General features: G+C 53.3%; 4 protein-coding genes across 4 annotated transcripts; 2 read left to right on the forward strand and 2 right to left on the reverse strand.

The window, feature by feature from the left end:
* The first annotated feature begins 2,878 nt into the window (after window positions 1-2,878).
* On the forward strand, window positions 2,879-6,259 carry LOC104026564 (kelch-like protein 31). Its single transcript, XM_009490993.2, has 2 exons — window positions 2,879-4,084; window positions 5,527-6,259. The coding sequence occupies exons 1-2, from the start codon at window positions 2,895-2,897 to the stop codon at window positions 6,257-6,259; spliced, it is 1,923 nt and encodes a 640-aa protein (XP_009489268.2). The 5' UTR covers window positions 2,879-2,894.
* Window positions 6,260-9,098: 2,839 nt separating this feature from the next.
* On the reverse strand, window positions 9,099-12,689 carry RPL11 (ribosomal protein L11). The gene is made up of 6 exons (XM_075721877.1): window positions 12,665-12,689; window positions 12,122-12,275; window positions 11,594-11,700; window positions 11,064-11,195; window positions 10,159-10,269; window positions 9,099-9,174 (listed from the first exon to the last, which is right to left on the reverse strand). Exons 1-6 carry the CDS (start codon window positions 12,668-12,670, stop codon window positions 9,145-9,147), a joined length of 540 nt encoding a protein of 179 aa, XP_075577992.1. The 5' UTR covers window positions 12,671-12,689; the 3' UTR covers window positions 9,099-9,144.
* A 1,514-nt stretch (window positions 12,690-14,203) lies between these two features.
* On the reverse strand, window positions 14,204-19,331 carry LOC104037141 (sodium-dependent phosphate transport protein 3-like). The gene is made up of 12 exons (XM_075722180.1): window positions 19,319-19,331; window positions 18,565-18,714; window positions 18,082-18,254; window positions 17,380-17,613; window positions 17,187-17,274; window positions 16,707-16,793; window positions 16,209-16,327; window positions 15,842-16,003; window positions 15,506-15,638; window positions 15,273-15,420; window positions 14,879-14,969; window positions 14,204-14,344 (listed from the first exon to the last, which is right to left on the reverse strand). The coding sequence occupies exons 1-12, from the start codon at window positions 19,329-19,331 to the stop codon at window positions 14,213-14,215; spliced, it is 1,530 nt and encodes a 509-aa protein (XP_075578295.1). The 3' UTR covers window positions 14,204-14,212.
* A 73-nt stretch (window positions 19,332-19,404) lies between these two features.
* On the forward strand, window positions 19,405-23,938 carry PPT1 (palmitoyl-protein thioesterase 1). The gene is made up of 9 exons (XM_075722020.1): window positions 19,405-19,504; window positions 19,867-19,976; window positions 20,780-20,907; window positions 21,209-21,279; window positions 22,141-22,243; window positions 22,337-22,427; window positions 22,916-23,014; window positions 23,230-23,301; window positions 23,777-23,938. The coding sequence occupies exons 1-9, from the start codon at window positions 19,405-19,407 to the stop codon at window positions 23,897-23,899; spliced, it is 897 nt and encodes a 298-aa protein (XP_075578135.1). The 3' UTR covers window positions 23,900-23,938.
* The last annotated feature ends 741 nt before the right edge of the window (window positions 23,939-24,679 follow it).

Genomic DNA, 24,679 nt, shown 5'->3' on the forward strand with positions numbered 1-24,679 from the left:
AGAACCAGGGCTCGCCTAGCAGGATTTGCAGAGACCTTGCATGGGGCATGGGAACTGCTGAATAATGGAAATAATGGCATGGGGAAAGGCTTTGTTGTTTTCTAAAATGGGGCTGGAGGAATTATTGGCAGCAAAACAGTGCCCAGAGGTGCAGCGTCCAGGTATTTTTCCAGGCCAGCGCGGTGTTTGCTGTGACTCAGACCCTGCTTGAACCCACAGCCAGGGACACCAGCAGGTAAAGGAAAGGGACTCTTGTTTGGTTAGATATTAAAGAAAATAAGCCTGCTGTGATTTTCTGAAGACCCAGTATCACCCAGAGTAGGTCCTGCTTTGTTGTTAGCTCAGTAATATGGTGCAGGGCTGAGATTAGCAGCACTGAAAGGATGTGAGGACAATTACTGTCTTCTAAGAGAAGTTAAACCGCTAGAAAAAAGCCCTGTCTTCCTTCCTTTCTGTCTGGGCCTTTTGAAATCTCTTCAGAACATTCCAGCTCCCTAGATTAATCCAGCAGCCAGGATTAATCTGTAGGAAAAATATCCCTTTCAAGTCACTACAGTGGTATTTCAATCAGAAGCAGCAATGATGTCCCATTTTAAATTAACTGCAGGTAGTAAAGGTCGCTCTGCCCTCCTGCAGCCAGACACTGGAATAACATGAACATGTGCTTCAAATCGGAGTCCATCAAAGGTGCCCAAAGGGGACAGGCAGGATCCCACGGACATTAGTATGAGCCCCAAACTTCGCATGGCTCCTTTGTACTTGTATGAAGTGTAGTGCAGTTAGAATCATAGAACTTGGCGTTATTAGCACCATGCTCTAACCAACTGAGCTAACCCGGCTGGTCTCCCAGAACAACTTCCCCTCCTGACTCCTGAGCAGGGTGGACAGGGTATGGAGAGAGCCAGCTGCATTGCTGGGCTTTCCAGAAGGTGTTAAGAAGGCTTTTGGAGATCCACTTGCCCAATTGTGATGCTGGGCTCCACACCAGGCCCACAGGAGCTGCTGGGCACTGGTGTCACCTCTCTAAAATGGGGTCTTAGAGCCCCTGAAAGGGGGGTGAGCAGTTTTATGGACAGGAACAGTGGCTTGCTGCAGACACTGTGCTTGTTTCTGTAAAAAAAGGCCAAAATCAAGGCAGTCTGGGGAGCAGAAGGGATCGGGCAGATCCTCAGCGCAGCCCGATGGGAGCTGACACCCAGGTCACTTATTTCACAAGGCCAAACCCTCCTGCCGTGGCAGGTTGCAGACCTCAACCTGGCACCCGTCCTGCTAGGACTGGTCTCGGCGTGGGGGCAGCAGGATGGCCACCTCCCTCCAGGACAAGTCCTGCTTCTCTTTGGGTTTCTTCAGCAACAAGGAGGTTTGTGTAGCATTGTATCTCAGAGAGAGACAGGTCTCATCCCTTGAGGGATCTAGAGAGAAGGCCTGGAAAAACATTTGCATTTCCTGGGAAATTCTAATATTTAACCTAATATTGTCACTTCAAATCCAGCTGAAAAGCTAAAACTGCAAATTTTCTTGGGGAATGGATAGTCTGAGCAAAATGCATGTTTGGAAGCATCAAAGCGTGGTTGCTCTGAAAGGGTAAATCCTAGTTCCTTTTCCCAATCCTGAGCTGGGTGTCAGAAACAGTTTCATATCCAAACACACAGAGTGAGCGGTATTTGCGTCCCAGTTTCAGAAGGACCTATGCCCGCTCCAGGATATGACACTGTGATAGATGAGCCGTCAGTGGTGTAAATTGGGGTAGCCCCGTGAAACGCCACAATAGCAGGGATGGCTCAAGTGCCTGGGACTTTTCTCCTGAATCCTCTTGGCTTCTGTGCAAAGCCAGGAGAGAGCAGGGTCTGCGGGCGTCTCTGTCATCCCTGCTCCCTCTGCTTACCCCAGCCAGCTGAGCTCGGCCGGGCTGGCACTGCTGCTCTCCCCCTCAGACTCAGTCCTGAATCCTCTTTCCTGGCAGGGACTTTCACTAAACTTTTCCCTTCTCCATATTTTTGCTGAAGTCTCATAATGCCTCCCTTCTTCATTGCCCGGTGCTAAATACGAGCCGATTACTCAGTTCCAAGAAACCTGATCTTTATGGCCAAGCGTAATAAACAGTACCCAGACATGTGAGACAGTGCAGTAACAGCTATTTCTGGTCGGCAGATTTGTTCCCTCAGAGGAACTGAGGTCACTGCTGAGTTTCAGACTGGAGTTTCAAGCAGGAATTTGGGAACATTCAAAAGCTGGATTTTTGTTGTTGTTGTTGTTGATTTTTTTTCCCCTTTCACCTGCATTCTGGTCACCCCAAAGGGCAGCTGGACCCACTGGATACCCAGCAGTGCCTCACCGTGCCCAAGGGCTTGGGGGAGGAAACAAACACCCTTTTCTGTGCGGTCCTGCAGTGCTGGGCTTCCTCTTACCTCACGGCTGTGTGGGAACCTCTGTCAGAGCTGCTGGGACTCGATTCACCCCATCTGACGTGCGCTTGAGTCAGGCGGAACACACCCAGCGATCGCCCCCTCGTTCTGCCTGGAGTCTGCGTCACCCCAGACAGCAGAGCTGTCAGTGGGGCCGAGCACGGCCCCACACCCCAGGAACCAGCGGGTGCTCCCAGTTTCCCAAGGCAACTGCCCAAAGCCCCCAGTCCTTTTTTAACACAGCGAACGTGCTGGTACTGGTTGAGAGCTGAGGATCCCCTCTTGAAGTCATGGCCCTCAATGCCTTTAATGCAGCTCAGAGGGGTACAGGGCTTAGTTTCCATCCTTCCCTTGGCCTGACCCAAAGAGTATATGAGTCAGTGGGAGTTTTTCCTTTGCTTCACTGAATGTCTTAAAGAGCAGAAGGTCACCTGTACCCCTGCTCCTCACCTCTCCTTTCTCACCACGTCCCGTTCCGATCCTGCCAAGATGGCACCCAAAAAGAAAATCCCCAAGAAGCCCAAGGTGGATAAAGAGGATGCATCCATCACCCCGGTGATGGTGGAAGATGCTTTGCTAGATGTCGAACACTTCAATCACTTGAATAGTTTGTACGACAGCGGCTCCAACGGCTTCCACTGCACAGCCACGGAGGTTGAGGCGCCAGACCACGGAGCCAGCCTTCTGGAGGGGATGAACCAGATGCGCCAGAAGCGGTTCCTCTGCGATCTCACCATTGCCACCAAAACAAAGTCCTTCGAGGTGCATAAACTCATCCTGGCTTCCTGCAGTGAGTACTTCCACTGCCTGCTGCAGAGAGACCCTCAGCTGCACCGGGTGGAGCTCCACAACATCTCCCCACTGGGCCTGACCACCATTATCACCTACGCCTACACGGGGAAGCTGAGCCTCTCGCTGTACACCATCGGCAGCACCATCGCCGCGGCCACCCAGCTGCAGGTGCCAGCGCTGCTGAACATGTGCAGCGACTTCCTCGTTCGGGAGACAGCCGTGGAGAACTGCGTGTACATCGCCAACATCTCAGCCACCTACAGCCTCAACCAGGTGAAGGATGCCACCCGGAAATTCATCCGGGAAAACTTCCTGGAGTTCTCCAAGACTGACCAGTTCATGAAACTCCCCTTTGATCAGATCAATGAGCTGCTGATGGATGATGGCCTGCAGATACCCAGCGAGGTTACAGCCTTCCAGATCGCTGTCAAGTGGCTGGAGTTTGACCCGAAACGAGTTCGATATGCTGCTGACCTCCTGAGCAACATTCGATTCGGCACAATCTCAGCTCCAGACTTGGTCAACCACGTGCAACCTGTGCCACGCATGATGCAAGATCCGCAGTGCCACAAGCTCCTCGTGGATGCTATGAATTACCACCTGCTCCCCCACCAGCAGAACAGCCTTCAGTCTCGGAGAACCAGGATTCGGGGAGGCCAGAGGGTGCTTGTCACAGTCGGGGGTCGTCCAGCTATGACCGAGAAGGCTCTTAGCAGGGAGATCAGCTACAGGGACGCAGAGGGAAACTGGAACAAGCTGACGGAGATGCCAGCAAAAAGTTTTAACCAGTGCGTGGTGGTGATGGATGGTTTCATCTACATCGCGGGTGGCGAAGACCAAAACGATGCCAGGAACCAGGCCAAGCATGCTGTCAGCAGCCTGAACAGGTAAGATGGGCTCCACCTGGCCACGCAGACCCCTGGGAGGGGTTCCAAGCTGTGCCGTGTGTGCCTGTGCCCCAGCATCCCCCATGGGGTGAGGGACGAGTGTGTCAGAAAGGTTCCTCTTTGCTATCAGTAACCAGGAGGTAGGTCTGGCCTCTGGGATAACGCTGCCAGGGAGGGACAAACGCAGCAAGGCCCAGCACAGAGTGCTGGACTGTGAGACACCAGACCTGGAAACCATTTCCAGGGATTTGGTCTGCGTGACCCCAGCCTGGGCTTCCCCTGGGGACTTTGGTGCCTGGGCTGTGCTGCCCACGTCCTCTGGCGTCCTCACAGCACCGGTGCAGGATGAGGGCAAGGCAGGGCTTCTTGGAAGCTGCAAGACTCCTTGGGAAATGGGAGCCCTTGTTATTTAGAAGTAACCCATTTTGTTACTCTGGGGAGCTCCCCTTTTCACCCGCTGGCTGTTCTTCCAGCTGGTGCCAGCCTCAACCTGGTCTCTGGTTTGCCTGGATTCATTTTAAGGTTGATTTACTGTCTATAGGATTCCTGTTGCCCTTCAGGTTTTCTTCTCTCTGCCTCCCTTTCTCTCCTCATCATTTAAATGACAAGGTTTGTTTCCTAAATCCCCGTAAGCCTGTCACTGGATCGCCAAGGGATTACTATTCAAAGAAAGGAGGAGTAACTACGGCAACCTGACATGCAGTATTTTGTTTGCAACCTAAACTTGAACTTCCCAGTGGCTCGGCCCACAGCTTGGCTCAGCCACCTGAGGCTCCACACGCAACGTCGTCAGCACGGCTCGAGGCCAGCCTTTCGTGGCCCCTGATCACCACCCCTCGGTTAGGAGCCATCATTGAGCTCTTTCTCCTGCACTGAGTGAGGTTTTGGCGACCCACTGGCAGGTCTGCTTTCTCTTTCTGGCCAGTAGCTTATCCGCCTTCCCCAGCCTGGCCTTAGTCCCTGTGGCATCGCTCTGGGGACACAGCAGTTCCAGTTCCCTCTGCTGTCTCCTGGGCACACAAGGAGCCGGCTTCTTATCACGTGCCTGGCTTTGGCCTGGCAGGGTGGGCAGGGAAGACCTGCCCCTAGGTCCTCTTCTACCCAACAGAGGGGACAGTGACAGTGCTTAGGGACACCTCGGATCGGCAGCACTCACAATTTCCAAGCCAGGCTGGAGCTTGTGGTAGCAGGAGCAATGCTGGGCCCTCCCAAGGGTTGGCGCGGCAACAACCCCAGCAGTCGCAGGTAGGATCCAGGCCTGTGCGGTGCCGTCATCTCCATCTGCACTGCCTGTCCAGATGCTTTTTTACTGCTGGAGAAGACAGAGAGGCTCTTCCAGAGCCCGAGTTGTCTCCTCTGAAAGCAGATGTCTGGCAGGCCCTACTTCTCCCCATGGCTCTGGTGCTAGTCCTGGACAGACAGCTCTGCCCTTCGTCCCCCAGGTACGACCCACGCTTCAACACCTGGCTGCACCTGGCCAGCATGCAGCACAGGAGGACACACTTCAGCCTGAGCACCTGCAACGGGCTCCTCTACGCTATCGGAGGGCGCAACGCCGAGGGCGCATTGGCGTCTGTTGAGTGCTATGTCCCCACCACCAACAGCTGGCAGAGCAAGGCGAGCCTGGAGACGCCCCGCTGCTGCCATGCCAGCACCGTCGTCGACGGCAAGCTCCTGGTCACCGGTGGCTACATCAGCCATGCCTATTCCCGCACCGTATGCTGCTACGAGCCCAGCACCGACGCCTGGAGGGAGGGGGCAAGGCTCAGCACCCCCCGGGGCTGGCACTGCGCGGCCACCGTGGCTGACCGAGCGTATGTGCTGGGTGGGAGCCAGCTGGGTCCCCAGGGTGAGCGGGTGGACGTGATGCCCGTGGAGTGCTACAGCCCACTCACAGGGCAGTGGAGTTACGTGGCGCCCTTGCCCACGGGGGTCAGCACGGCCGGGGTGGCTCTGCTGGAAGGGCGCTTGTGCCTGGTGGGTGGCTGGAACGAGAGCGGGAAGAGGTATCAGAAATGCGTGCAGTGCTACAATCCTGACCTCAACGAGTGGGCTGAGGATGAGGACCTCCCCGAGGCCACCGTGGGTGTCTCATGCTGCACTATCATCCTCCCACACTCCCCGAGTTCCAGGTCCCGGGCCAGCTCCGTGGCCTCGGCAGCAGCCAGCACATAAAGAGCCCTGAGTGCCACGTGGCTTATGCCAGCAGCTAGGGAAGGAGCCAGCTGAGTGCTGGGTAGCTGGATGGGGAGGCACACTGATGTTTGGAGTCACTGCGAAGTCTCCAACACTCTTGTTCCATCACGGCAAGTTTTGGGCCCTAGGAAAGTGTCTTCTGAGCTGCCTGCATCTCCATCCCACAGCTTAAGCAGGGATTGCTCAAGTGGGGCAGACACGGAAGCAAGCAGGACAGAATAGCTTTTCTCCTCAGCCTGCAGCACTGTATCGCAGCGTGGATTGGAAAAAAATGGAGAAAAAAGAAGAACACCCCCCCCTAGAATAATGCAGAAGTTCTACTGTAGGAATAGTATCACAAGACACTTTTGAAACAACAGTAGTATTGGTATTAGGTACAAGAAAGTGACAGGTCTAGAACAGACTCTGTTGCTCACGTAGCATTTGTTCAAGGGAAAGACATTTAATATTTACTCACTGAGGCTAGATACCTTCACACCAGGAATAAAGTGAATCTTGATAGCAAGGAAGAGAACTATTGGATCAACTCACCAAGATCTTTTGCTCTTCCAAGTGCTGTGCTCTAGCTCAAGCAGAGGGAATCAGGGATGTGCCTGTGGATGCTGTGAGAGTCCAGGAGATCTGAGAGGCAAATGGTGCCCTGAAAATAAGTATGAGCTGGAAGAGAAGCCCTTCACATCTAAACCAGGAGCTCTCGTAGATACATCCCTAGCCAGGTCCTGTTACTTGTACCATCAAGCTGACAGCTTGGTTTTGAGCTCAATCAGCGCTTCCCCATTACTGTAAAAGCAGCATCTGACCTGTGAAAGGAGAAGCCGTTAGGAAACTTGAGTTTCCAGGGGCAAGCACTTGCTCGGTGCCTGGGGCCCCTCCCCGTCACCGTGTCTGAGACAGTTACCAGTCTGTAGTAAAACCCTGGCTGCCCTTTCAGAGGGCACAGGGGCTGCAGCCCCCCCTTACAGCACTGCAGAGCAGAGTCACGCTCTCGGGCTGAGTACATCCAGACAAACCACGCCACAGCACTCCAAACCCTGCCCCAGCGGGTCTGAGATACAGCCCCAGGGCAGCGATAACCTGTGACAAGCGGCAGGCAAGAGAGAGTGGTGGTTATTTCCGGGTCTCAAACCATTACAAGACACCACGCAACAGCCACACGCTGAGGCCAGCATCTTCTGGTAACAGGTCCTGTGCCTGGAGCACATTCACACGTGATCCTAGACGGCTCATCACCTTCGTCTCGGGCCAAGGCAGCTACGCGCTGCTGAGCATCCAGGCAAACGCTCTTGGTTTTGTTTTGGTCTTTTTTGCACACCACAGTGAAATTGCATCCAGGAAGCCAATTGAGCTGCTCAAGGGAACCCCAACGTGCCCCGAAGATGCCAAGACAAGAGCTTTAGCAAAAGCGGGCTGGTTTTCACTTCCTTTCACAACTCACCAAAACTGAGCAGCTTGCAGTAGTTACAGTTCATATAAAGGTACTGCTTTCTCTGAGAATTCATGATCTCGATTAAGAGTTCGCATCAAGCATAAAGCTATACCGAGGCAGAACATAATTTCTGTTCAAAATTCTTTCCTCTGCCCATTTTAGCATGCACAGCACACAGTGCCCTGTGTATTTTGGGGTGGGCTCCATCCTGAACGGCGCTGGCAACCTCCCCGGGCTTACAACTCCAAACAGGCTTAACAAAGGAACAGTCTACTCTTTCAGAGAACACTGCGCAATCACCGATGGTGGAACATGTGCAGACTTGTATGTAAGGGAGTTTGTTCCTTGATTTTTTTAATTATAACTTTTTACTTAAGATGCAGGAGAGGACCGAACACTAGAGGCAGAGGCAAGGGTGTTGCTGAACTCCCCCGTGTGAGCTGTGTTGTCCTGCAGGGAATTTTCTCTTTAAACAATAAAGGCCGTTCCTTTGCAGGGGAAAACTCTCTGTCTGTGTAATTACAGCAGTGTAAGTTCACACTCCTGAAACATTTTAAGAAACCAGTCAAAATTCCTCCTCTACATTCCAAGCACATCCATTAATTGCTTCAGGATTTCTACAGCACACTGAGAGCACCACGATCTGTGGGGTAGAAATAACTCTGCCAGCTGCAGGTACAGGCACTTGAGGTCACTCATGCTGCTCACTGAAGCAGCGTGGATCAGGGGGTTCTGCAGCTGATCTCAGCCCTGTCTTGTGGCACCAGGTTTGAATCTCAGCTCAGGAGCCTTGCTGGTCCCACCCATCCCCTTGGCCCCTTCCCACCAGCCCTGCCATGCTTGCTTAGGTAAAGAACCCTCAGCCACATTTTGGCCTTATGGCTCTGCTTTATTAAGAGGGTACGTGCACCATTTCCTTTGGCTTCCCATTGAACTTGCACTGCCCATAGTTCCTAAAGCAACCAAGTTTCTTCTGCTAATTCAGAATCCCTTGTTCATTAAAGAGCAGGCTGCCCTTAAGACTGCAGGCTGGTCTGTGGAGGATGAGAACCAGCACACTGACTTACTTTGTTCCCCTCAGGAATTTAACCCTCCAGAAATTATGCCCTACAACTCCAGTGGTCAAAAAGCATACTTTTTTTTTTTTTCTTCTTCTTTCTATGCCCACCTGCAGACTCTAGTAAAAGTTCTGCACATTATTTGTGCAGTTGGACAGTACAGAAGTGGAGACTGTATCCATGTAAATCCAACACCCGCTCCTTAAGAACACCAGGTTCTCCTCAAGCGCACAGCATCAGTCCACATCTTTCTGCTGCCTTTGCAGTGTGAGTGACCCTTGCTCCCAGCAGCTTCCTAGGGCAGGAGAAGCCCGCACAAAATTCACAACAGAAGTTAGGGCTTAGAAAATTTTATTTGCTTTTTTGGTAACAGGAACTGCTCATTTACCAGGAAGGATGATGCCATCATACTGTGAGGGGGGGAAAAAAAAAAAGAGAGAGAGAGAGAGAAGGAACCAAGTGAGAAAGCACTGACAGGTAAAGGTGCAGTACCACTGTGGTGAAAACTGAGCCGTCATGTTCATTCCAAGCCAGACACAAAACAGACACAAAACCCCAGTTCTCCTAGGTGAGCAGCTAACTGCCTTCCTACTTCGCTGCTCTGCTGTTCACTTCCAAGCAGAGCTTTGTTCAGATAAACATTAAACTCTGCTCCTCAGCCCAGCAAAACAAGAAGCCCCCACCCATCACAGGTTGATCTGACCAGAACTGTACTCCTCTCTTTTACAGTCCCAAGATTCAGCCCCTGAAGGTAACTATGCCACAGTAAGCAGAACCAGGCACCAGGGAGGAAAAAAGCCACTCAGCAGGAGCAGGCTGGAGCCCGCTCTGCGCAGGGTACGGCCGGTGTAGCTCTGGGCAGAGTAGAGCCTCCTGACAGGCTGCCCACCCTCTCCCCCTCTGAAAAAGTATCCATTGTCCCCATCTCTGAGCATTTCATCAAGCTTTCAGCATCTCCCATTCATGACCCAGTCTGTGTCAGAGCATGCTATGCACAGATAAACCCAAGAACTTATTTGGATCACTCCATCCTCCCGGTCTGGCAGCTGAGCTAGAGCTGTGTCAGATAAACAAATCCTAACCCTGCCTCATCGCTTGTGATCCACGTACACCGAACACCTCCAAAAACGGTGGGAGACAAGATTTACACAAAAGCTGATACTTCCAGCTTATCCTGCAAGAGCTTCTCTTTCAGTTCAGTACACAAAAAAAGGGGCATGAACAGCACTCATGCTCAAACACAGCTTCTACTGCCCCAGAGCAGTAAAAATCAATGATTTAAGCATTTAAGCAGGATCAAGAGCTCCTCCCACCCAGTGACTTGTTCCAGTCCTTCCGCAGTGAAGCATTTTGCTGATACTTGCTTGGGATACAAAAATAAAGATGAACTTTACCTTTTGCTGAAACCAGCGCATGGCTTCTTCCTTTCCAATTCTGTGCTTGGCTCCAATGTTGCCAGTCCTGCGTTTCTTGTCAGCAATGCTGAAACCAGGCCGGCCCAGCACCTGCCAGGAGAGGAGACCAACAGCACTATTTCATTCTGGCATTTATTTATTTTCTTCAACTTAACAGTTTTCTAGGAGGGAAGGCTAGAATTTCCACGTCAGTAACATCCCATTGTCTGAGTCATGTTCAAGACCAAAAGCATTATCCTCTACAGCCTCAATGTAAACTGAAAAGTAACTTCTGAGCAGCCAAGTAAACTGACAGGGACAGCTCCGAGGCTGGACAACCTGGCACATACACTGACTCAAAGAAACCAAAATGAGCGTGGAAGATTCACTATTCCATACCCAGAGGCCTCAGCTCTTGAGAAAAAAATACATTCAACAGCGTTGCTAATACACATGCAACAGCTTCCCTCTATTTCAGAGATTTACAGTGAGGCACGGCAGAATGGAATGACTCAAACGCATCAGCCACCACCGCTGCTAATGACCCATCCCCAGCCCTCCAACACAGGGAGAATCTCCCAGCAATGCAGCCCATCTTTCAGTCTGCATTCCTGAAGCCCCTGCTGCTCCTTCCTTCCCCAAACCCGGCACAGCTGTTTCAGTGTTATCCCAGGAGTACCAGTAAGAGCAACAGTATTTGCTTCTGAAGAGGCTTTGAGAGACATGTCATAAATCAGGGATTTTACAGCAGCCCTGGGAATGTCAGTTTAGACTTGGATTTCGCTGAACATTTTTCTATCTTCCAGCACTTGGCAGCAAATTCACATGAGCCAGTTATCATTCTAGGTTCCTTCCGGAGCTTTCACACAAGCCCAGTAGCTGCAGGGAAGCGGGGAAATACGCACCACATAAAAGTCCAAGCCGTAGATACCAATACTGGGATCATATTTAATCCCCAGATCGATGTGCTCCTGGATTCCAAAGCCAAAGTTGCCAGTGTCTGAGAAATTGTTTTTTCTCAACTCATATTCTCGCACCTGAAACATTTGTTGTCAGTCATTATTTCATTATTGACTGCAGAGTAAGTCCTGTGTATTCCAACTGCTACCAGACCCAAAACTTGCTTACATGCTAAGTCTTTAGCCCCAACATTTTGCTCCTACAACCTGCTCATAAATTACAGCAAAGACAGAACCTCGAGAGAAAGCAGCAACGCACACCCACTAGCTCTTAAATAAGGATGAAGCAGCAACCAGATAAGCAGTACAAACGCAGCAGCCTACATATCAGACAAAGCTGCTACTCCAGCCCTTAACACCCACAACTGATCTGTAACAGACCAGATGCAACATTTCAAAGCACACATCTTTTCAGTTGGTATGGATTAAGTTTGGTTCTCTTACAAATCAAACAAACAGACCAGCCAAATTCTCACCTTCAGCCCCTTCTCCAGAATCTCCTCTGCTTTGGCCCCACGAACCGTGCAATGAACAGCGATCTTCTCATTCCTCCTGATGCCAAAGGATCGTACAGTGTATCGTGCTGTAGGCAGCAATAATTACACTTAGAGGCTATTCAAAGAATTCCCACTCAGGGGATTCAGAGCTTGCTTAAGACTGAATAAATGACTTTAAAGGAAAGAAAAAAGAACCAAGGCAACCACATGCTCCCTCTTTGGGCATGAGGGCAAAGCAGCAGCCCGGGTCTGGAAGCAGAACCGAACTGTCAGAAATGACCACCAGCACCCGAATATTTAAAGCCCCCAATTCCAACAACAAGGCCCAGATCAGAGCAGACCTCCCCACGCCGGCTCTGCCAAGGAGCCTCTTCCCTGGGAGCCACGCTGCCACTTCATCCTCTGCATGCTCAGGAGAAGAAGGAAAACAACCACTACTGAAAACAGAAAGCAAACTGCTCCTTTGCAGCCCCCCCTTGGCAGCCGGCAGAAAAACCCACCCCTCACCTTTGGAAAAGACAGGGGTCTGGCCTGTCAGCTGCTCCAGCACTTTGGCCGCTCGGGTGAGCCTGTCCCCGCTCTCCCCAACGCAAATGTTGAGGCAGAGCTTGCGGATGCGCAGCTCTCGCATGGGGTTCTCCTTTTCACCTTGGTCTTGCTGCTGCGAAACGACACGGGGGGGCTAACGGCGGGCGCCCAGCAGACAGCCCAGCGCTCGCCCCAGCCGCCGGACACGGCTTCGCCAGGCCGCTCCCGCAGCCTGACACCGAGCCCTGCTCCGCCCCGGCGGCGAACCCCGACACCGCGGCCCTCTCTCAAGCACCGCCGCGGCGGCCCAGCCACCGGGCAGGCCGCGGCCTGTCATGGCAGCCGCTTCCCCAGGGCGGCCCGCCGGCTCCTCCCTGCCACATACCGGCCCCGCAGCTCACCCTCCCGGCCTCCCTCGCTCCCTCCCGCACGGGCCGTGGCCCAACCGGGCCCCGCCGAGGGCGGATGGCGGCGGATAAAGACGGCACAACCAGGCCGCGGCCCGCGAGCGCCTCCACTCACCGCCATGATGGAGGCGGGGAAGAGACCTGGCGGCCGCCGCCGCAGGGGCTTATGGGGAGGGCGCGGCGCGGGCGGCAGCGCCCCCTGGCGGCCGGAGGTCGGCGCGGCGCCACGGCCCGTTGCCGTGGCAACCGCGGGCGGGCGTGGGTCCCCCGGGGGCGCCCAGGCGGCCATTTTGTCCCAGGGGCCCCGTGGGGACACAACGTGCCCCGCAGCCAGGCCGGGACCAGGGCCCGGCCTGCACCACCGTGAGCTGCTGCCTCTGCTGCGGGGCTCGCTGCGGAGGGCGCTGGGGTAAATGGTGGCAGAGGGGGCTGGGGTCCTGCCGGGAGCCCCCGTCCGCCGCGGAGGCCTGGAGGGGTGAGCCGCAGCCGTTTTGGTGGGAGATGCGGCACCAGAAGGTGTTGGAGCTTCTCCACTCCCAAGCAGCATCGAGTGTAGCTTACCCAAGCCTGGCTCCCAGAGCTTCTGCCACCCCCACATCCTTGAGTTCCTTGACCCAGACCTGGGAACATATTTCAATTTCACTTCACTCTTTCAGGGAAGTGTTTGTGGGTTTCAGATCTCTGCCTGGGATCTGGATCCTATTTTTGCACCATTTTGACTTAGTCTGGAGCAAGGGAGCAGTTGCAGCCCACTCCCTCGCTGCAGTCAGCTGCGAGCAGAGCATAACACAGCTTGTCTGGGAAGGGGGCAAGCCAAATTCACATCCCTTTTTGGGTCCAAACATCTCTTTCAGAGGACACATCCTCAGCTGAATGCTTGCAATGAGGCTCTCACTCAGTAAGGATGATACCAGCTCAAGGCTTTCCCTGGCTGGGGGGTTGGACTAGATGATCTTTAAGGTCCCTTCCAACCCAACCCATTCTATGATTCTATCCCCTTCCCTGCCTCCCAGGGGCTGTGCTCAGAGCTGCCAGGTTGAACTCGGTAATGCCCTCACTTATTTTTTGCCCCAGTTGCTTCTAAAAGGGGATGAAGGGTAAATGAATAATCAGCTTGTCTCATTAAGAAGAGAAAAAAAGTGTTAGGACTCTGTGCAGAGCACGTGAGAAGCCGCTAGTTAAAAAGTAATGTTGCTCTACTACTTCATTATCGATTTACTTCACCTAAGAACAGCTTTGCTGGAAATAGCTGCAGGCTCCTTACGGAGCTTGGCTAACAGCCAGCTTTACCAGCTCTCCGTGGATCCCGTTTAGGATCTGTCCACGCTGCAGCGTTTCTTCCTGTGGGCAAAGGCTGAGGGCAGGGTTAAATGCACAGCAGGCAACACGAGTCGAAGGGCTGGTGCCTCCCCAGGGGAGTAGATTGGGCTCAGAAGGTGGACAGAGCTGGGGGAAGGTGCTGGGTACTTCAAGAGTTAGAGTGCAGACAGGGCTGCGTAGCTCACACCATTGCCTGAGGACACTCCAAGGCCCCTGGGAGCAGGCAGGAACACACGGCTGAGCTTGGTTGCACAGGCGAGAGCAGGGTAGCGGAGGGGGCTCCTGCCTGGCCTGTGCCTGTTTGCAGCCCATTCCCTTGGGTACCTTCCCGTGCTCGTGGCTCTCATTGCACAGCAGTGTCCTCCCTAGCCCAGTCTTGGATGGTCCCGCTGCCAAAGGCTATGTAGAAGATGAGGCCAAACAGGTTGAGGGCTGCAGATACAAAGAAGGCATTCCTCCAGCCGGTCTGGAGATCCTGGGGGGCCAAGAACAGATCACGATGGTATCGCCCTTCCCTTCATCTCCATGTAGTGATCACCCATCTACTGCCACCTAGTCCACTGGCATTAAAACCATCTCCATCCTCTGCTTGCTACTTGTACCAACAACAGAAGTGCTTTGCTCAACTCAAGACATATGCCAGCCCCCCTCTTGTTGGAGATGCATTTCCTGCCTTGGCATTTTTGGAAACATTGTGTGCTGTGCTGAATTCAGGAAGCTTTCCTGCCTGGCACAGAGCTTCCCCCTCACCCCACTCCCTTGACCCTCTCTCCATCTCTAAGTACATCCAGATGGGGCCCATGTGGAGCTCTTCCTGCTCTCTGAATCATCCCCATGTCCTCAAAATGGTCCAGAGCTCTGGTTTGCCGGGTGCTACATCACACGTGTTTGATGGGAGAGGGGGTTGGCTTGGAGTATTTGATTCAGTGCACAGAAAGGAATCCATTTCTGACAGCAGACCTGTGTTTTCTTCCAGGGATGTGCTTGTGGTTTGCGGCCCCAAAATTACCTGGCTGACAAGAAGTCCAACTGCGGTAGGAGCAATAATTCCTGCGACTATGCCAAAGGTATTTGTGATTCCCAGCAGGAACCCTGCATATCTGGGGAGAGGAAGCAAAGATTTCCTGAGTGAGGCAGAGAGAAAACTGTCACAAGAAGGGAGAGGAGTAGGTGCTGCCAGTCCCTTCCCTCATCTGCATGAATACTGCCTGTCATGCTGAGCAACACTAGGATCTCCCCTGTAAGACTCAGGGGGATTTGAAGCCTTTATTTTACTCCTTAGCTTGCTATGCCACCAGCTACAGAAGATAAGGGAAGGGACAGTAGGAGTTGCAGCAGCCTTGGGGGATTGGAAACAGGAAGGACGCAGAGCCAGAGAGGGCACAGAGGTTGGATCCACTCACCTGGGTGCTATATCAATGTGGTTAATATTGATGCCTGCCCCTGTCATGCTGATTATTGTCAAGGCCAGTGTTAGAAGGACCACAACAACCGTGGAACTGCAGCCAATGTAAGGCACAGCCACCAGGAAGACAGCTGGGAGCAGCATCCCTTGGGTGGAAAAGGGGATGTGTTTTATAACAGGCCACACAAAGGTGCTGGAAAGGCTGGACAGCAGATGAAAGCTTGTCCTTACCAAGTGCCGAGAAGAGCTTCCTGACGGCTGCTGTGCCAAGCACTTGCCTGGCCAGGAGGAAATCAGCCAGCATCCCAGACAGGATGTGCCCAAGCCCATTCCCAATGTAAGGCAGGGAAGAGAGGAGCCCGTTCTGCAGAGCAGAGAACAAAGCATTGTCATGGCCATGCACGAAGGAACAGAGCCAAGAGCTCCAAGACTGCAGCTCCCTTCACCCCAGAGCCACCGGTCTTCAGGCAGAGATGTCCCTGAAGAACCTCCATGTTCCCAGCCTATGGAGGGACCAAGTCCTGTGGCTGTTACAGGGACCAGCCTCAGCTGCAGGGCAGCACTCACCTCTCTGAGGTCAAAGTGGAGGACATTGCTCATGAACGTGGGCATGGAGGTCAGCAGCATGTAGAACAGCCAGTCTGTGCAGAAGCAGGCAATGGTGATCGCCCAAAGAGGCAGTGATTTAGCCATGGCCACAAGTGGGAGGGAGCGGCCATGAGAGCTGCCCTGGAAGGAATAAAACACCAGCCAGTGCCTCCTTTCCTGTCTTACACCCCCTGGGCAGGCTTTCCTCAGCCTCTCCAGCCGCTGCTGAGAAGACTGGGACTAGCCTTGGCCGCTGTATGAGGAGCCGAGCTGAACTGAGTCAGAGCTTTCCCTTTGCCACAGTGTCTGCAGTGTGGTCAGCCGTGGTTAAAAGGTTTGTGTGTACCTGGTGAGCCAGCGACGACACGATGTACTCCTGCTCCCCGGCACTAATCCATGGGTGATGTGCAGGGTCCTCGTACACAAGGAGGAACCAGCAGAGACACCAGGCACAGCCAACGCCACCTGTGAGGAGCGGGGCTCTCAGTGCCAGCTCCACTTATGCTGAGCTGCGGCAGAGCTGAGAGCCAGCGGGATGGAGGCTGGTGCTAGCAAAACGGTGAGTGCAGGAAGACGGAAAGGGACAAACTCCCCTGAACCCATTGCTCGCAGTGGAAGGGGTCGGGTTGATGGCAAAGGTTCAGCAAAGGCACATTCCCTAATAGTACCCCAGCAAAATGGCTTCATCCTGGCCTGGAGGGCGAGAGGGGAGCCCAGAGCCCTGTGTGGGACTCGTAAGGACAGAGCTAGTCCCACAGGGCTCTGACGGGAACCTTTGGGAGCTCTGCCAGCAGACGGTATGCAGCGGGGTTGGAGTAGAGAGACATGATGGGCCATTACTCACCAAAGATGTAGAAGACAAAAGGCCAGCCCAGGCTCTGGCAGATGATCCCAGCCACAAGGAGAGCAAAGAAAGTCCCAAAAGTGCATCCTAGGGATCAGAAACCAGAAGAGTCATTTTAATGGGACTTTGTGTGACCAGCAGCGAGCGGGACAGACCTACAGCTTCCAGCCTGATTTGTGATGGGAAAACATGGCGGCACAAATGAAGTGCCTGTGCAAACAAGCACCCTTGTATCCAGGCTTGCTCCCGTCAGTGTGTGGATTCCCTCTCCTGCCTCAAGCTGACCTGAGCCAAGGAGACAAAGAAGGCACAGGATGGGAGGGGGAGAGATGGAAAGGCTGAATGCTGCTAACACTTCTTTGCCAAGGACCCACAGCCTTGAACTTGAGGCTGCTACAAGGACTGGCTTGGAAAGAAGGGGGTGAGAGGAGGTCCTACACTTACTGAATCAATGGTAGGGAAAAAGTCCTTGTGTCTTACCAGCATCAGCGATGTTCATGAGCCTGCTGCGTTCCAGCGGAGGGGCCCATTTTGCCCAGAGTGTGTATTGAGCTGGAAATATCACTCCCTGCAAAGGAGAACAGGGAGCATGGAGGGAAGGGACATGGGGAGTACAGCCAGGGGTAACCGGAGCAGGTTTCATAGCCTGGCAGCACCTGGAGCTACGACTGACCTCAGCCAAACCCAGCAGTGCCTGCAGCCCGATGAGGAAGCTCACACCGAGCTCTGCTGCTTGGGGCATGAGGAGGGTGAGCACAGAGGAGAGCAGGAGCCCGCTGCCCAGGACGGGTTTGCCCCCAAACAGCCCCGAGCAGTACCCGCCCAGCGCCTGCGTGAGGCCGTAGCCGTAGAAGAAGGAGCTGAGGACAATTCCTTGAGTCTCAGGGCTCCAGTTGTACACGGGGACCTGGAAGAGACAGAACAAGTCTGTCAGACGGACATCTCTGTTTTCCAAGCACTGACTCCTCCAGACGGGGAGAAGCAACCAGGAAACGCAGCCCTGAGTACAACAAACAGAGCTCTCTGCTCTTTCACCCTCCTTGTCATAGAATCATAGAATCATAGAATTGTTCAGGTTGGAAAAGACCTTTAGGATCATCCAGTCCAACCATTAACCTAACACTGCCAAATCCACCACTAAACCAGTTAAGGGTAGAGTAGCAATTTCATGTTTCCTGGCTTGGTGGCTGGATTATTTTTTAATGAAAGTAAAAACTAGGAATCATTAAGGTTGGAAAGGATCTCTACAATCATCAGTCCAAGGCTTGTCCTCAAGGCTTTTCTCTGCTGCTTCCAAGTCTGTCCTCATGCAGAAGCAAGAGTGGACTGAGCCCGGGAAGCGTCTTTCAGTTATCTGCATCTGCTTTCCACTTACGTCCTGAGCAAATCCTGGGTAGGAGCCGTGGGGAGCACTGTTGGTCCAGCTGTGGGGGTGGCTGCTGTTAGTCATGGCAACGATGGCGATGCTGAGGCTGACCCGGAGCACGTATGCCACGAAGAGAGAGACGTGCAGGACCAGGGCCAGGCCACAGCGAGTGGAGCAGAACCCTGTGGAGGGAGAGCACCCACAACCCAGGGCTGGTCGGAGAGGCCACGGGTTAACTCTCACCCCCTCCTACAGATCCGTGTCGCCAGGCAATCACCTTACTGCAGCAGCAAATGGCTCTTTCCAGGCACGCTCCTGACATCTACCACTGAGCCCCTGCGCCCCTCCTTTGCAGGGATGGCAGTTCGTATCTCCAGAAGGAGAACAGAGGGGCAGGAAGGCAAGGAGACTTGCCCAAGGGTGGAGGGGACATGTCGAAACCTGCTGCTGAGGCCGCACTTCAGCCCGCTGCTCCCCAGGGAGTAGATTTACCTGTGCGGGAGGAGGGCTGCTGGGCAAGCAGAGGGCCTTCGTCCTGCTCTGCCTCCGGCCCGTCCCCTGCCTGCATGTCATCCATGTGGCGCTGCCTCCTCTCCTGCCGGCAATGCTGCTGCCTGCTTCTGCTCCAGATAACGTCCAGCCCTGTTGGGAAGCGAATCTCAAACATCAACAAACACGGGAGCAGCCGGGCAGTGATCCCTGGGATTTCCTCCTGACGCCGTCACCAGCATGGCGAGAGCGGAGCAGGCCGCCAGTCGCCTGCCGGTACAAGGCTTTATGAGCACAGTGATTTACAGCAGCCTCAAACCTCCCTGGGACGGCCTTATTGGCACCCGTGGTTTATAACCCTCGACCACAACAGCCTGGCAGGGCAGCGGGGTCTCTCCCACCCTCCTGCAGATGCCCCGGGTACCCGCTGCCCTCCCTCGGCTGGGGCAAAGGGAAGCTCCTTCCCCGCCCTGCCGCGTCCCCCCGGGGTAGCTCACCTACGGGGAGAGGTGTCTCCCCCAGCCCAGGAGGGACCGACGGGGTCGTGGGTCTCCTGGCTCCCTGTCCCGGGGCGGGGAGCGGGACGCAGCCACGTGCTGCGGCAGGATTTGGGATTTTGGGGACCTGGGTGGGACGGGGCAACGCCGGGGCTCGAACCAGCGACTCGGGTGGGACACCCCACCCCACCCCCCCCGCCCCTCGGCCCCGCCCTCCGCCGCCAGGCCCCGCCCCGCCTCCGCCAGGCCCCGCCCCTCACCGCCATCCGCCATTGGTCCTGCTCCCGTTGGGTCCCGCCCCTGCCAGGCCCCGCCCCCGCCGCCTGACCCGTGCCGCGCGCGAGTCATGTGCTCACTCAAGATGGCGGCGCTCAGGGTGGCGGCGCTGGGGCTGTGCCTGGGCTGCGCGGCCGCTGCCGTCCCCCTGGTTATGTGGCACGGAATGGGTGAGCCGCGACCGGCAGCGGGGGGCCGGGCCGATCCGATTCTCCGGTAACGGCTCTGTGGGCGGGGCGGCGGGGCTTAGCTGGCTCGGCCCGCGGACGGGACCGTGCTGGGAGCCGAGCAGGCCCGAAGGGAGCTCGCAGGCCGCCTCCGGTCCCGCTCCGGTGTCCCCCTCCTCCAGGCCGCGGGTTGCTGCGGAGGCTGGGAGGTGCTGACCCCCCTCCCCCGGGCCCGTGTGTGCGTTGGCAGCTCCTGATCCCCTTGCAGCTTGGGGGTCCTGGTGTGGTGTTTGTGGAGGCGGGTGTCAGCGAGGTGAGGGCCTGGGCGGTGGCGTGACGGTGCTTCGCTGTGTTCCCTTTCACAGGAGACAGTTGCTGCAATCCACAAAGCATGGGCTACATTAAGAAAATAGTGGAGAATAAAATACCAGGGATTTATGTTCTGTCTCTCAAGATTGGAAGCAACCTGATCCAGGTAACTAACTCTGCTGTCAGTTGCGTTTCTGCTTGGCAGGGTGGTGGCCAGCGTGCAGATCTAAAGGTGCAATAGTTACTGCAGTGTCTGTTATTAACACGGTTCCACAAGGATTCGTGATGTGCTTTCCCTGCTAATTTCTTCTTTCTTTGTGAAGTAAACAGCTTTGACAGGTAGAAACCAGTAAAGTAACAAATCCTTAGTCTAAACTGGATTAATATGCAAATCCACTGATGAGCACTCTCTCACCACTCCAGGTAATAAAAGGCATGTGATAAGATACTGTGCTCTGTAAGGCAGAGCTTTAGCCCCTGCCATCCTTTTTGATTTACAACCATTTGTTCACTATATATCTTCAGTATAATAAAGATAAAGGCTTCTTCCGCACCTTTGTGTGTCATGACAGTTTTGTGTTGCCCTATGGAATTTCTTTAAATAGTCTCTCAGGATAATGTGCAACATATGTTATTTTCTGGAATTTGGAAAAAATGGGTGAAGTTTGAGATTTGGTGTGGTTTTTTATACACACACACGCACAAAATCTGAAGGGACTCAAATTGTCAAGAAGTTTGGGGAAATGTCACTGTTGAGAGTGACAAAAATGAGACAGTTTTGCCAGGCAAAGTAGGAACAAAGATGTGATGAAGGGAAGTCTCAAAACTTGAATTTCACTTCTGTCATATCGTGAAAGTTAAGGTTCTCTTTCAAAAGCAGAACTGTTAGCGATCTATTTGTAGAGGTTAAAATAATGTAAACCGTTGTAAAGGTACAAGTTGTACTTTCTAATCTGGCTTATCCATCAGGATATGGAGAACAGCTTCTTTATGAATGCGAACGATCAAGTGAGAGAGGTGTGCAGCCAACTTGCAAAGGACCCTCACCTGAAAGGAGGCTACAATGCAATGGGCTTCTCCCAAGGAGGCCAGTTCCTGTAAGTTTACACTTCTATTCCATTTCCAGTGATTTTCTTGGAGTTTTAGGTTCTGATTTAAAACTCTTTTGAAGCACTAAGCAGATGTAAACTGACAAACCCCTTTGTAAAGGTAGGAGCACTCCAAAGGCAAGAATGTGTTTGCCTGAAGCCCAGCTCTACCAGGAAGGGTTCATTCTCTTTGCAAACATTACCCAAGCACCTGAGCTCACGCAGTGGCAAGCCAAGAGCTGCATGTGAACCAGCATGGGTGGCCTGGGCACGCTGAGCTCCAGCTCAGCTCCTTCATCTTTCTTCACAGGCGGGCGGTGGCCCAGCGGTGTCCTTCTCCTCCCATGCTCAATTTGATCTCCGTTGGGGGGCAGCACCAAGGTAGTGTCCTCTTAAGTTATGGTACCTCCTAACTACTGTGAAGGGTGGGGGGCTTTTGTTGGCAGGAGGAATTATTTTTTTGGCCTCTTCCTAAAAACTGACCGTTTTCTTGTGAATTAAACTGTCCCTTTGTTCCTGTCTGAATCTGGTGATCTGCTTTGGCCCAGTTGTTAGCCGAGTACATTATCTTCTGTCTTGGTCTTGCTTAACCAGCAATGAGAAGGGACCTTTGTAAGTACACGACTTATTGTCTGGCTAGAATTCTTACATACTTTGGAAGCACTTGGGATTAGTTGTTTCAGGAGAAGAAATTTCTAACTACAGAGCAAAGCCTTTGTGAAACTAAACCTTCTGGGTCACAAGGATATTTTACAGTCAGCATCTGGAAGGCTAAAGCCCCAAGGAAAGGGAGGTGCTTTTTGCAGTAGATTAAAGAGGCAGTATGAAATGGAATTTAAGAGGTGTACAGTTAAGAGTGGCTGGCAATGAATTTCAAATACTCTCCCCTGAGAAGTTCCGTGGCTTGAGTCTATTTCTTCGTAGTGTAGTGGGAAGACTTGTAGGGAACCATCCTGAGACCTCCCGGGAACAGACCAGGCAAGCCGGACAGTGTTCCGCTTGTCTGCATGCCCCCATTCTCCAGAGCAATACCCTCAGGTCAAGAACATCGTCCATTATCTTTGTGTGTAATAGTGCCCAGGGGCAGGAGGGCTGTCTAATGCGATTGCAGGATTAAAGGCTGTCTGATTCCCCAGGTAATTCTTACCACTGCTCTGTAAGAGGGTGGTTCTTTACCAGCTGGAGGGATTAAGGGATTTGAGTTTGGCTCACCGAGTTGTTACGCATGTCTCCATACCCCAGGCGTGTATGGCTTTCCGCGCTGTCCTGGTGAGAGCTCCCATATCTGTGACTGGATCCGAAAGACGCTGGATCTGGGCGCCTACATGCAAGCTGTTCAGGAACAGTGAGTATATTCATCAGGCTGCAACGACAGGGGGCAAGCCCACGTGAGAAGCTCTGGGTTTCCGATCTGATCTTTGTTTTCTCTCCTCTCCAGCTTGGTACAAGCAGAGTATTGGCACGACCCTTTGAAGGAGGAGGACTACAGGAAAAACAGCATCTTTTTGGCTGACATAAATCAGGAGAGGGTAAGGACCTGGCTGATGATGAAATGCTAGCAGGAGAACAGAAGCCTTAGCAGCGAGTTCCTTCACGTTAGCTCTCTGGGGCAGTAGTTTTGCTGGAGTTCAAAGGGGAGAATTTTTTTGCCCTGCATCCCAGGAGTGCACAAAATGGTTTTGCTGGTAGACTTATGAGACTTGTCCTGTTCCTGTGTCACTGCACTCTTTTGGAGCAGTCGGTGCTAATATGCCATGTGCTTAGTCCACCCATCGCCATTCAAGTGGTCTGGGAAGGCAGGGGAGGCCCATCCCCTCTTTACAGCCTGGAGATGAGGCTGGATGCCTTGAGCACGGCCAGGGGAGGCTGGTGACAGAAATGCACGTTCCTGCCTCCTCGGCTGGTACAGTCCAGGGCTTCCTTTGCAGGTGCAGGGCAAGTCGGAGCAGGCGTTTCCCTGACCTGTCTCAGTGGGCTTTCCAGTGACTCAGATCTGTTCTCTGTTGCTTTCATCCAGGGCATAAATGAGACATACAAGAAAAACCTGATGGCTCTGAAAAAGTTTGTGATGGTGAAGTTTCTCAATGATACCATGGTTGACCCACCGATCTCTGAGGTGAGGCAGGCAGGGTGGCGAGTGCTGCGTTTGGGTGGTGTTTCGGTGCTTGCTTGCTTGTTCCTCATCCTTTGGTGGTGAGAAACAGGCTGAGCACAAACATAGGCCTGAATACCACACTGCCTGCAGCAGCACATCTCCAGAAGAAGCTGGTGAAAGCCTACATATCTCCTGGGAGCCCTTCAGCAACTGTTTCCTTGTTTTTATTCTGACAGTGGTTTGGGTTTTACAAAAGCGGCCAAGCCAAGGAGACCATCCCACTGAAGGAGACCTCGCTGTACACAGAGGTGCGTTCTGCTGGGGGCTGAGGGGTCTCTGCTATTTCTGCTGTAAAGCAGGTAGTGTCCCTGGGGCCTTGAGGAGCTCTAAACCCCACAGCTCTGCTCTACCTACCTCTGCTGTTCCTGGGGCATGGACTCCTCTTGCCAGGAGCTGTTTGGGAAGGCACTTCCCTCTGGGCCCATTCTGGCAGCGGGAATTACAGTGTTGGTCTCGTGCCTGGCTCAAAAGCGCCTTCAGCATGTGTTTAATGAACGCTGCTCCTTTTTAAAGCCTTGTAAGAGTCATCCAAAATGCCTTTTCCCCCCTCTATGAGGAGAAGCTTTGAAGAGCAGAGGTGGAACCCACTCTAGCCTGCCAGTCACTTCTGCTGCAACAAGTCTCTGCACATCAGTGCTTTTCTCCCTGCTGGGTTCCCCAGCCCTTGCCAGCATTCGGCTGTGGCAGGGCCCCAGGAAGCTACGGTCACACTTCTCTCTGCAGGATCGCCTGGGGCTGCAGGAGATGGACAAAGCGGGAAAGCTGGTGTTCCTGGGGGTCAAAGGGGACCACCTGCAGTTCTCAGAAGAGTGGTTTTACACCACTATTCTCCCCTTCCTCCAGTGAAGCTAAGGGGAGGCACCCTGTGAGACCGCCAGGGAGGGTCTACCACTGTAGTTAATGCAGCTGCTACTGCGCAACAGCACTTCTTGCGTACAAGCCTGCGGGGATCTGGGGAAGGGGGAGAAGAGGGGGTTTAGCTCAGCGGTTCCACGGTGTGCAGAGGTGGCATCTGTTACACTGCAGTAAGAGATGAGGATTTGTCTGGATGTAATTACACTCCAATATGAGTGGACTGAGCCTTGCACTAACTCTGAAGCACTTCATCCTGCACAGGCCTTGGTAAGTCTACTTCGGTTCTGAGTTGCAGCTGCACCGGTCGCTTGGTGATGGCAAAATGATCAGCTGCGCGAGAGGGCTGTTTTCCCTGTCGCTTGTTCCTTGCAGGGTGCAATGGCAGTATTAACTGAAATCACTAGTGCACGAATGCTGCATCTCTTAAAGGGATCAGCAAGTAGACTCATATAGCTGTATGCAGAGGAAAGATATTACAGCCTATCCTTCAAAATGGGGAAAAGGGCCAAATTTAGGGGTTTCCGGGGAAAAAGGAGGGGTTTGAATTAAGCAGGTATTAACAGCTTGAATGGTTTTCAACTAGTGGCTTGTTTTATGCACTTTTGTACAGCAACTGAAATCAATAAAGAACCTTACATCTAACCAACTGAAAAAAAGAGGTGAGATTTGACAACTACTGACAAGTTGATTTGAGGGGAGTTGAGGAAAGTCTGTACTTCCCCCTGGGAAAAGCATTCAAAGCAGTCTTGGCAGGGTCAGGCAGCAAGGGGC

Source organism: Pelecanus crispus, chromosome 16 (genome assembly GCF_030463565.1).
Source record: "Pelecanus crispus isolate bPelCri1 chromosome 16, bPelCri1.pri, whole genome shotgun sequence".
NCBI lineage: Eukaryota > Metazoa > Chordata > Aves > Pelecaniformes > Pelecanidae > Pelecanus > Pelecanus crispus.